We start from the raw sequence: 13,232 nt of genomic DNA, 5'->3' as shown, positions 1-13,232 counted from the left end.
CTCTATTTAGGTTATGTACAATGGTGGCCAAAACTGAGGACACTTTTGGAAATTTTTATGTTTTTGAACTTTGTATGCTTATAGAAAATGTTAAGTTTCACAAAATGCAAACTTGTGTATATCATTTTAAAGAGAATTTATTACTGAATTCAATACAAAACACAAATTCAATTATTTGCAATACAAAAAAGTTAAACGTAATAGTTATCGATATACATTAGATAGTGATGATTGCAGTGAGTTATCAGTACTTAGTAGGGTACCTTTATTTTTTATTACAGCTTCACATCGACGTTTCATTGAGCTGGCAAGAGTTTTAAGCTCTTCTTTTGTTATTACATAATGCCAGGAAATAATTATAGCCTCAATTAGTTCCCTTTTATTTGATGAGCGCCTCATTCGGACAAGAGTTTTCAAACAGTGCCACAAATTTTCGATAGGATTGAGGTCAGGACTATTTCCTGGACATGACAACAATTTAATGCTCTTCGTACGAAACCACTCTTTCGATGTTTTGGCCGTGTGGCAAGGAGCAGAATCCTGCTGAAAAATAAACGAAGCATTGTTGGGAAAGAGATCTCTGATGGAAGGTAGAAGTTTTGGTTCTAGAATAGTGTCAATGTACTTTCTGGCATTCAGTGTCCCATCGATGACATGAAGGCGACCAATACCATCTGCAGACATTCATGTCCAAATGATAACACTAACTGGGTTCTTCACAATTGCTTGAATGCAGTCAGGATGTAGCTCTTCTCCTATTTTACATCTTACATATTTTCGCCCATCACTACCGAATAATGATATCTTAGTTTCATCACTCCATATAACTTGTGACCACTGATCATCTGACCAATTAATGTGTTCCTTTGCCCACTGTAGTCTTTTTTTTTTTTTTTTTTCGTTGCTGAAAATTAAGATAAGGCTTTTTTCATGGAATTCTACCTCTCAGTCCAACATCTGTTAATCTTCTCCTGATTGTTCTTGAACTGACAGAAACACCAGCATCATTCAGATCACTTCTGATGTCCGCTGATGGCATTTTTCTATCTTGGAGACATAGTCTTTTTATTCTTCTGTCATCAATAGATGTGGTGCACCTTTCTCGGCCTTTTCCTTCTTTGTTTTTTATTGAATTTGTCTCCTGATATCGTAAACAAAACTTTTGAATTCCTTATGTAGTCACTGAACCACCCACCTGTCTTGCAATTTCAGAATAGGAAAGACCACTTTCTCGTAACACAATAATATTACATCTCTTTCTAGGTGTCCAATCTACTCTTTTATTTGATGTCATTGCTTCTTGACTAAATAGTAAAAATTTTTACAAAAATTCCTACTTGTAATTGCAGTGTATAAGAAAAAGGTCCTTCTACAGAACAAAGCAAAATAATGAATTGTTTCAAGTGTAAACATGATGTCAGCTTCTACTGGCAGTTACTAACATTTGATTGGTTCTCAGAACAAGAACAGTGATTGGCCAGGAAAGCTAGACATTACAAACCACTTCACAACTGTGTTTTTTATTTATATTAAAGTACATATAACTTTTTTTGTATTGCAAATAATTGAATTTTGTGTTTTGTATTGAATTCAGTAATAAATTCTCTTTAAAATGATATATACAAGTTAGCATTTTGCGAAACGTAACATTTTCTATAGGCATACAAAGTTCAAAAACATAAAAATTTCCAAAAGTGTCCACAATTTTGGCCACCACCGTATTATGATCAGTATCACTATTATTAAAAATAGAAATTCTATGTTTTTCATTTGCACATAATACATTACTAATTTCATTTTTACCATTGTGAGAACAAGCATTCAAAGATGTTTTTGGTTTGCAAGGGTGGATTGGGATTCTGAAGTTGGGGGGAGGGGGACTCACAGGAGCAATTAAAACACCTATCATCTTAAGACAAATGGCCCATTTGTTTATTTCAATTACTAGGGCTTCTATGAAACTGGCTACCCTACAGATTGCATCTTTCATAACCCCATATGTTTGCCTATATTAGAATACCTATTAAGGCGGGGGGGAACTTCTGCTACGAATGATTTTTTTACATCAATGAGTTATATCATCCTTTATAGCATTCATTTCATCAGCCTCTTTGACAAATATTAAATTTTTAATAAATAAAAAGTTTGCCTAAAATCAGATAATGCCATTGAAAGGCTAAAATATCAATGCTATCCCAAGACATCAACAAATATTTTTCATAAAAAACCATTAAGCCTTCAATAATATACCATAAACTCTCTCTCTCTCTTTTTGTGACATACAGGAACATGTTATTCATATGACAATCTGAACCAATTCAACTATGTAAGAAAATGTAATTTTAAAAATATTTCAAAACCGAACATGCACATACTGCCCTACATTAAACATATCACAGAAAATGAGATGTTTATATTATAATGAATAAATTTTCTCATAACCATTAACAATGAAAATTAGATATATTATAACCTCAATATATTTAGTTGATTAAGTAATAACAACTTAAAGAAAGCTTAAACTAAGTAAGTTTAAAAAAATGAGCATATTTAAACTTAAAATGAATTTCAATAACTGATTGGACTGACTGAACTCTGATTTTATATATTTTCATGTCTGAATTTTTTAAAATCTAAACCATTACCTGAATATGATTCGCTACCCGTTGTACCTTTTCACACTCTAGCTTAGGAAAAAAAAAAAAAAAAAAAAAAACTTTCATGCATTACCTTTGCCATTTTTAGACAAGTATTTTGTTTTCAAGTGTCATTTTTACAGTAGTGGGAGAAAGAATCTGAGAAAGAGGATGAAAAATGAATCCGTGTACACAGTGGTCTTAAAAAAACTTAATCGACATTTAACTCCTAGTGAAATTAAACTTAATCGACATTTGAACTCCTAGTGATCTATCCACTCAACGAAATGAATTTTCAGACATTGTTGTTTGAATGATAAACACAATGAAAATTGCCAGTATAAAACATTTGCAAAGAAGTAAATGCCCAATGACAATACAGAGAGGATGTGCACTGATGCTCTTTGCACAATAATAACAAGGATAAACACTAGAAGCACCAATCACAGATTACCATGCACAAAGCACTGCTTCTGAAAAAATTTTAATAAGCAGTGTGGAAAGATTTTTTCTTCAGCCAGGTGTTTAAATTTTCTAACAAGATGATACAAGGAAACAATGAGATGTATTGATAAAGCTGTTTTATCTGAATGGTGAAAATGTTGCCGAAGCAGTAAGAGTTTATCAGCAAAATCCTAAGCCAATATGATGCTCATATTCTGTAAAACAATACATGATTTATTAAATAAATTTGAAGAAACTGAATATACTGTGATTCCAACGACCATGTGTTGCAGTTGAAATTGTTGTGGAAGTGTATATTATGATCACTGCAAGTCCATTGCATTATACAAGTAGTACTGTCTGCAGTTTGAATGCATGGAAAATTACAGTCCTCAGCGTTACGCACTTTGTTGTGGAGGAGTTCCCTGATCAATTCCAGCACATACGAATGAGGCAACCTGGAGATGAATAACAGCATGTCGACTTTGTAAATCTTTTCTTATCAGATATGATGAAGTAGCAGATGCCTGCTATGGATGGAGGAGACACATTTCATTTTAACTTGGCACATAAAGAACTGTGCTCACTGGGCCAACAGAAATCCTTATGATGTGGCACTAGTGCTTTTACGTGAAATTAAAGTGACTGTATGGGTGCAGCAATACAAACACATTTGTTCTCAGTCTGTAAATGCTGCAGAATTACTAATTCCAGGATTACAGCAGCAAAATGCCGTTAATGACATTGTATGGATGGAAGATACTGCTCCTTCACACATTACCACATGTTTAGCAAGTGCTGCAACAGCATTCTGGAGGCAGAGTCATCTCCTGTAAATTTGCACCTTAATGGCCACCATGATCCTTTAACCTAACTTTGAAGGATTTCTCATTCAGGGGTTATCTGAAACCTAAGGTGTAAACATCAAATCTGTAAAATTTACCAGAATTGTAAGAAGATGCCATAAAATATGAAGATAAACAAATTCTGCTTTGATGCTATATTCGTCATTGTTGTCAATAGTCTCTTGCATGGAATGTGCAGGTAGGCAAGTTCAAACTTGTAATTCCAAAAAAAGTTTCCCCCCTCTCCTATCTTTAGCCATTTACAATGCTTTTCTTTGCAAGTGTTTTACATCTTCCTATGTGTATTGTTCCTACAGTATTTCTAGTTTTTAAATGTGCTTATCAAGTTGAGGAGAAAAATGGGTTTTGCCATTCAAAAATTTCAAAATTTTTTCACTTTAATACTAACTGCGAGATCTCCATTGTTTTAAATCACAACAATCTCCATTGGTTGAGCAGATAAGGATTCATATAATGGGGAAGTATTTTTTATGAACACACTTTATAATGAAAACAGTCACATGTAAAATTAAATAGACAGATATCATGATGCAGTCAGAAGGTATCTGACAAATCATGAGTCATACAGCAAGAAGGAACATTTTACAGTAGTTTATGAAGATCTTCAAAAAATTCAACAAGAGACTGCAACAAAATTATACAAAAGGCATATGCAATAAGGTCGGTGAATAAAATTAAGCAAGAATGCTGACTTGGACATTTTAAAATATATAGGTATGGCAGTTAGCTACTCATGGATTTCTACATGTAAAGCCAAGCTTCTGCAGAATCCGAAGGCAGCAAGCTTTAAATGCTTGTGTTTCGATTGCAATAACATGTATTGAGACAAAATTTGTTTCTAAATGTAAATTTACATAAAATATACTTTATATACCTTTGCATACATGAACTTTATGTGATGAAAAAGAATTTAATTTTGATAAGCCAATTCATTCGCAGATAGGAGGAAGAATCATACTAGTCTGGATGTAATTTAGAGTGAATGTCCAAGCTTTCTTCAGTGATTGGCAGATAAAGTTGTTAAAGTACCTCCATAACTAAAGAATTTATTTATTTATTTATTTATTTAGGATACAATCCAGCCCGCTCGAGGAGCTCATTAATGAATGTTATGAATCCATGGAGGAAACTATTAGAGCTATATTGGCAGCATGCTAGAATCTTGAATCTCTTTCAAAGGCAGTAGATTCAATCTGAAGTTGCATGTACCATCCTTACTGAAGATGAAGGAGTTTGAATAATAATTAATTTCATTTTCTTATCCCCTGTTTTGTTTAAAATAAAACTTGTATGTATGGAAATGAAATGCAATTTTTTATATAGCCTGAAACCTAGTTTTTTTTTTTTTTTTTTTTTTTAACCCATAAATACAATACATGCAGCATTTTAAACTTCTGAAATGTTTTTCCTATTTTTGCCAAATTCTGCTTCAAATTTTACCTTTTTTATTTTATTTATTTATTTTTTCACTGCTCAAAACTTTGTGAAATGAAATAATTTGGTGAATTTACCTGCCAAACCTGATTTATAAAAAATGTTAGAGGATTTTGTGACAACAAGTGCCATGAAACCTCCAGGGATGATCAAGCATGCGTTATCTACAAAGAGTGGCATTTTACAATCACATGCAACTCACAGTGCAGAGTGGGTGTAATGCTGCTCACACACCAACAATATTTGCAGGCATCATTTGACAAATGCAACAATGCACCTGTGGTTTGCATGTTTTATAAGTTTTATAAGTTAAGCCACATTTCTGGTAGGTAGCATACATTCATACACTAATAAGTACTGCTTGATCAGCATGGGAATAGTAGTAACTAGTGCTTGCATAACGAGATACACAGCACAGCATGTTTGATCACTAACAAGGTGTATTAGGGAGAAATAAGTAGGCTGTACTATTAGCCAACGGCTTGTGCTGTGGATAAAATATTAGTGAATATTAGATGGCATAGGAAAACCTAGCAGTAACAGCGATCTAAATACACTGGACGATTAATTCTTTACCCTAATAGAGCAACAACAACTTAAAAACCCTTAGCAGCAGTGAACCAAAATAACACTAAAAAAAAGTAAGGCAAATTCTTATGCCAGATGATATAATAGAAAAGAATTGCTAACATATCCAGAATGCATATAACAGGGAATTTCATTAATAAAAGAATATCTCATATACATATTGCAAATCTGTGGCTGCAGATGCTGACAACAAATATGCCACTTTATACACCTGTTTTATAAGGGTTGTGGGGGAACTTCAAAGTGCCCCATATCTGCACCTGCTGTTTTGCTCATATGCTGGATTACTCTTGAAAGTTTTGAGCTTTTTGCTAGTGTCTTTACTCCTCAAAATGCTCTACAATTTAAAAAAAGGGGGAATAATTTTATAGTTCAATAAAAAAAAAACATTTTTATTGCCTATAAATTAATAAATAAGAAAAATGAAAATGTTTTATTAAATTAGATAGGTCATAAATTAGATTTCTTAAATATACCTCTCAATAATATGTAAAGTTGCATACTTTAAGAAAAGTTTGATACTATTCATTGCAGTACCTAAATAATATAACACAACAACATTATAACACCCAAATCAATTTCTCTTTTACACCTATAAAAATATGCACGATAAAAGTATAAATAATTTAAATCTAGCATATTAATGCTAAATAATGCAAACTCATTGCCCCCTTATTGACATGCATCTTTTATTATTATTATTAATTTTAAGCAAAATATTACCTTCTGCAATAATTTGATGCCTATTCTTTCCCCCAAATCTGTCATTTTCATCTCCATATAAAACTTAAATCCAGAGAAAGCATGTCTTTCAATCATCAGAAAGAAATTTATGTTGCAATATTCCCCCCATCACTACTGCATGAAAAATTATCAATACGCACATATAAATTTTATAAATATATTACATTTTCTGAGCTTTTCGACCTTTTTGGATTGGCCAATAAATAGCATGTTTAAAAGTATTTAGCAAGACCTGTATAATTACTTACTGCAATCTTTGCTTTCACAATCTTCATTTATTAACCAAAAACATGTAATACAAAACAACTGATAAATGTCAGAACTAGAGATAAAAGGATTCATACTACTTGAAGATTAAAGCTGATAACTTTTTCACTAATATAGCTTCAAACTGAACTAAAATTTTGATTTCATAATGCCTGTTCTTCAAATGGAACACTTTGTTACACTCAGATTACCTGTATCTGACTTCACAAGGCATCATTACAGTTACTCTGAAGATACAGTTATAGGTTATGGTTGGTTTTGGTTTACTGAGATTACGGCAAAGCACACTATGGCTATCTGCCTAAGGGGAGGGATGCCTTCGTGGAGGACTTTCTAAGAGAAGCTGGATCGTATACGTGCTACACATGAAGAAAACCACGAAAACGCCTATGCAGCCAGCCCGTTCGCAGGATTCGAACCTCGGACAAAACTACCAGTGTTCAGCGACTTGACCGCTCATGGGCGTTATAGGTTATGTAACTGTCTATAGGAAAGGTGGTGGTTGGATTACTTGTCGAGAAACATTTTATTACAATATTGCTAATAAATTGATTAAATTATTTAAAAATGTAATCCGATATGTTGCCTTGATAATATACATTTATTAACTGAACATAAAGTTCAATTAATACTGTGATAACTATATTAAGAAAGATAAAATAACAAGCAAGAAATTGTTTTATCTCTGTAGAGAAATTTTTTTATGGAAAACATTACACAATTAGGCCAGAAAAATAAAAATAAATATTCAAACATATTCATTAACATGCATAAATTAAAAAAATAATAAAAGATATGTTGCAAATACGAAAACAAGCTCATACATCCAGCATATGTGAAAATAAAAATAGAAAAATCACCACACCAGATGGGTCTGGTACACATGGCATTCAAATAAGAGTATTACTAGGTTTAGATACTACAGAACTATAAAAGCAGATGTGCATTACTATAAAAAATTGGGGTTTTCAAGTAGGTCATAAAAAAAGGAAAAACAAATTATAAGAGTGCTTTATAAAACATACCAAAAAGGGTAAAGAGAGCATCAGGTGTGACCTTCTAGTTTTTCAGAGCAACAGGTGGTGAGGCAGAGCAGAAGGTTGAAAGGGTTCAGTGACCGAGCGAACGAATAAAGAAGTCCATTAGATATATTTCATTTTGAAAAATACCAAGGCGAGGAAAAGAAAGAAAAAAAAAAAAAAAAAAAAAAACCAAGATACATAAAATGATTTAGTGAATAAAACAATATGCACAGTCAAAAATAGAAAAGGTATATTTATCCGATATGGCAAAATGCATTGGAAGGTATGTATCAAAACTGCAAAAAAGGTTAAAAATTTTTCTATACCTCAGATACCCTACACTATCATTAAAAAAAAAAAAAAAAAAAAAAAAAAAAAAAAAAAAAAAAATCATATCAAAGTTACAAATTCTTAAACTTCAAACAAAATGGAAGCAAATACTGCTTAACACATTAATGAAGGACAGCAATCTGAAGCAATTCAGCCTTACCCCCCCCAAAAAAAAAATGTAACTAAGCATTTTTGAAAAACTTGCATGTGATGAACATTTAAAATTTCACCAGAATAAATGATGCAATGCAAATAAAAAATTAAAACTATTTTTAGATATCCATTTAATTTCTTCCCTAATGCATTTGACCATATCAAATTATCAATTAGTTAAACATTAATTGGAAGTTATGCTGGAAGGGTAACACAACAAACAGGCTGAAAAATAAAGTTTTTTTAAAGGCATAGCACAGAATAAGTTACAGCTGTTTACATATAGTAATGAGATTATAGAAAGCAGCATTTAGCGAGAAGAAATAAAACAATGGGATTTTTAAATATGTTTGAACATTAAATATAATTTTTACAGGAAAAATTAAAAGCACTAACATGAAAAAAATTATGCATTTTGAAATCATATACAAACCTCCATATATTAGATATTTTATGTATTTTCTTCATAAAAGAAATTTATTTTAATAAATAACAGATTAAAACCAACTACAACAAAAAGTTTTAGGTGTGTTATATGATCAGTAGCAATGACTCAGATATAACACAAAAAGATGAATGACTAAACTTCAAACATTTGATAACAGGCTTTTTTAAAGGAGTAATAATGAATATTAAATGGAAGAAAACTTCCAATTAATGTCTTTAGTTGCTTGAATGGCATCATATTAGTGTCAGTTATAGTTCTGCCTCATGGAACGTTTTCATGCATCTTTACCCATCAACCTATTTAAACTCCAGCTCCTTCCCCTCCTAAACAAAAATTATTTTGGAACATGGCATAACCTTGGAAATAACTGTGAAATTATACCCAAAATATTTTTTAGAAATGCTATTTATAAGAATCTACAGCTAAACACTAACAGAATAACTAATAAAAATTACTTGCACTTTCAATGACTTTGCTGAAAGATGATTTTGAAGAAATAAAATCAGCTTGTGAATTTTGGATACAATACATACATTAAACATTGACATTATGGTATTCACCTTTTATCAGTTTACTATCAAAAACTGTTAATAATGCTCTGAAATTCATACACAAAGCAATAATTTAAATTTAATATTCTTTTGCTAATGCCCTCTCATTTGATAATCTAAATATCTCATACTGGCTATGCCCCATTAATTAATAAAAGTTTTCTTACTAAAAACTATTTACTCATCATACACGGCAAATGCAAAATTAATTGTGCAACAACATGGTTAGTCCCAAATCAAGCCATACGAGCCAAAGTTTAAATTTTTAAAGAACTTAGGTCAAGTTACTTGAATATGGCAAATACGCTAGTGCTATTAGCCTAAGCAGAAGGGTGCTTTCATGAAGGACTTTCTTGAAGAAAAGTAGCTCATTACAAATTGCAGAAAATCACAAAGGTCAACCCAGTAACCAGCCCAATCACCTGGGTGTGAACTACAGGTATGCAGTGATCTTTGGGTCGAATTTTTAAACAACTATTATATGACATGCATAATGCTTAATAGAGAAGAACTAACAAATCAAAGCAAAATAACTCACATTACTCGCAGCATCCTACATAAGTCTCAATGATACAATTGTCTTCAAAAACAATGGTGCTTTATTTGCAGCAAATATAAAATTACAAAAGCTCATCTTTCAATGCCCAACTACAATTTACATTACGAAGTAATTATACCCCACTAGCATAAGCAATCTTTCTATCATATTCTAAGTGATACTAAAATAAAAACAGACAGTAAAAAATAAGAGACCTCAAGTCAATTTAAAAAATGTCTTCTCTCAAAAGCACTCAACATGCTACATCATCCCCTCAAAAAGATTATATTTGAAATAATCTTTTTATCACACTTTCGCAGAATTCATAATTTATTCTGCAGATGGATGAGTTTTATTAAAAGATGTAAAAAAAATGTTGTATGTGTGCTCTTTCAATCATTTACTTCATTCTGCAGATGGATGAGTTTTATCAAAAGATGCAAAAAAAGTTGTTCGTGTGCTCTTTAAATCATTTAATTCTTTTTACTGGGGATGAAACATTCATATCCTTAAATACCACAAATCATTATATTAAAAAAAAAAAAAAAATCCTTTGATAACATTTAATAGAAGCATGCCCCCCAACCCCAAGACTGCAACAATTGCAATTTCAGTTTGGTTTGGTTATTAATATCACCTTTCAAAAGTACCACATTTTTAATCTTCTGGAGAAAATTCTGCTCCCATAAGCAAATCAAAGAAAAATATTTAGTAAATCTTGAAATACTCCTCACCACCTTTACATTTTTTACAACTTTAAAACACTCTAGGAAATTCTGCAATTCAAATATATTACGCCAAATTATACACAGAACACAAATCTCTGGACCCAAGTGTTTTAACTACTTCTTTTAATAAACCTCATTTGTATTTTCTTAATAACTGTAGATGTGCTATTAAAAACTTACTTAATACCATGTTATTAAGAAGAATTAGAAAGATCCGAGATTCTTGTGTGCACTGTTGCTTATATGATCACTTGATTGAGTCCACAAAATTCCTCGTGGCAAGGAGCGCAAGATTACGCTTGGCGTTGGCAACAGCCTCGAGCACCTTACAGGCGACAGTGCAATTTGGCTCAGTTTCACCCCCTATCTTGATCAAGATCACCTTGGGGGGGCACAGAATGGAAGGTCTTCCACTCCTTTCCCCTTCCTAAAGTTATTATGCCAATACTGTCTTGAAATCTGAAAACAGTTTGGAAGCCCACACGAGCCAGTTCTGAAGATTTCAAAATTAGTTTATTATGGGACATTTATTATGACCAATTTTAATTTAAATATGTAAAGGAAGTGATAAATTACATTAGTGGAAAATACTCATAGTACTTTTAGAATAATGGGGTATATGGTAGAAAAATGACCTCACAAAATAATTCCAGATGACATAATTGCATAAGGAAACCAAGACTGCCTTTAAAAATCTTCAAATAACAAAGCATCCTAAAATGGTCCTAAAATAACTTTCCCCCCCTTCTTTTGAGCTATAATAAAATTTAATAAAAATATAATACAAACCTCTTCATTGAGATTACTGACAAGTAAGACAGTGCTGAGAGTTTGCCCGGGAAGGCGTAAACCTGCAACTCCTAAAGCAGCGGCTGTAGTTGCTGCAGGAGATAATGCAAAGCTTCCAAGAGGTAGTGCTGAAGAAAGTTTGAATGCATTAAAACAATAGTGATTTTGAAATACTATGAAGAATAATTAAATAATTAGCCAATTCAAATTAACTTTTAAATACTACATAAAAAATATGTTTTATAATTTAATTTGTCAAGTGGAATACCATGACAAATACAAAAAATAATAATTAAACATATACAACATATAAAGTATAACAAGAAATTACATACTAGCAATAGATGAATACATACATAACAAAATCATTTATTGTATTACTACAGATTCTAAAACTTAAGAGATATAAATTGAAATTTCAGATATTTCTAGCTTCAGAAAAAATTCAGTTAGCTAAGAATGCAGTGAATTAAAAATAAGCAGTAAAACTGGATGGTAACTAAAAAGCATAAAATGTGAATCATGAAACGTGATTTTGAAACTTGCAGCAGTTACAATAGAATTTTTTTTTAAAAAGGGGGGAAATATTCATAATAAAATAATAATAATAATAATAATAAACTACTGCTTTTCATACTTGAAACAGTTTTAAGTAAGTTTTTAATGCCAACTTTTTTTACATAGTTATTTTACCAATAACTTAACAAATTTTCAAGCTTCCTCCCTAGTAGACTGCAACTTTTGCTCTGGATACTCAAAATCTAAACATAAAATAATTATCATTCTGTACGCAGAATCTTTTCCTGCACATTTTCATAGTACGACAATTTATGAAAAAGAAATTGTTAGTTACAGTTGAACAGAAGGGGAAAAAAGAAAATGTGGAAAATTAATATTAGTAAATGCATACCTCCAGCGCCAGCAGCATACGCAGCGGTTAGGGGTGATCCTAATCCAGGAGCAGCAAAAGGGGACGTCAAAACACCCATTGAACCTTTGGCACAAAGCAATGATAAAAGCAAGGCCTAATAAGTTAACTTTGCAGGCAATTTATGAGTTTGTTACTTTAATATAAGACTACAAAAGAAAATAAGTAACATGACTACAATGCAGATCAACATACAGTCGAACCTCCTTCAAAGAGATTCCACACTAACAGACAATTCTTAATTTTCCGAACTTGCTGAAATTTCAAGCCAGTGATACAAACCAGGAAAACGCTGGACAGAAATATTTATATAAATTACTACAAAGAAAGGATTAATGAAAGAAGAGTCTCCTTTGGTGATGCATCTGCAGTAAAGCAAAAAATATTACTTTTCAAAAAGTAGATTCTAGAAGACTAAAATACACAGTTTGCAAAACAAGTGCAGTTACGCACAGGTAAATTTTTGAAAAAATTCTCAGTTTGTGTTCCGAGATTTTATAAGCAGACAGAAACTTCTAAATGATGTTATTTCTGCTTTCTTAATTTCAAGAAAATGATGTGGCAATTTAGTCTCAGAACATACCAAATATCATCGAACAAGGAATATACACTTTTATAAGCTTCCAATGCTGTTGATCCAAGGATTTATTTCCCTCAACTTTTAAACACAAAAAGGTATTCAATTAAAAGAATAAACTGAAGAAATCAATTTTTCATAACTCAAAGTCAGTTTATCAAAGCTTTCAAAACATATTCTAGTCAAAAA

General features: G+C 31.7%; 1 protein-coding gene across 6 annotated transcripts in view; it reads right to left on the bottom strand.

The window, feature by feature from the left end:
• Nucleotides 1-13,232, bottom strand: part of heph (polypyrimidine tract-binding protein 1 heph) — a 173,306-nt gene that overhangs the window by 27,314 nt on the left and 132,760 nt on the right. For 4 of the 6 annotated variants that reach the window (XM_085818551.1, XM_085818554.1, XM_035360912.2 and 1 more), the window contains 3 exons: nucleotides 12,449-12,532; nucleotides 11,539-11,666; nucleotides 8,005-8,038 (listed from right to left, as the gene is read on the bottom strand). In XM_085818551.1, the coding sequence (XP_085674677.1) occupies nucleotides 8,005-8,038; nucleotides 11,539-11,666; nucleotides 12,449-12,532 (246 nt within the window). The remainder of the gene's footprint in view (nucleotides 1-8,004; nucleotides 8,039-11,538; nucleotides 11,667-12,448; nucleotides 12,533-13,232) is intronic. The other 2 variants (XM_085818550.1, XM_085818552.1) reach the window with 2 other exon arrangements.

Source organism: Stegodyphus dumicola, chromosome 6 (assembly GCF_044657685.1).
Source record: "Stegodyphus dumicola isolate Sdum_Otavi_A_Nest chromosome 6, ASM4465768v1".
Lineage (NCBI taxonomy): Eukaryota > Metazoa > Arthropoda > Arachnida > Araneae > Eresidae > Stegodyphus > Stegodyphus dumicola.
The sequence above is the reverse complement of the archived record's forward strand: the minus strand, read 5'-3'. Positions and strand labels throughout refer to the sequence as shown.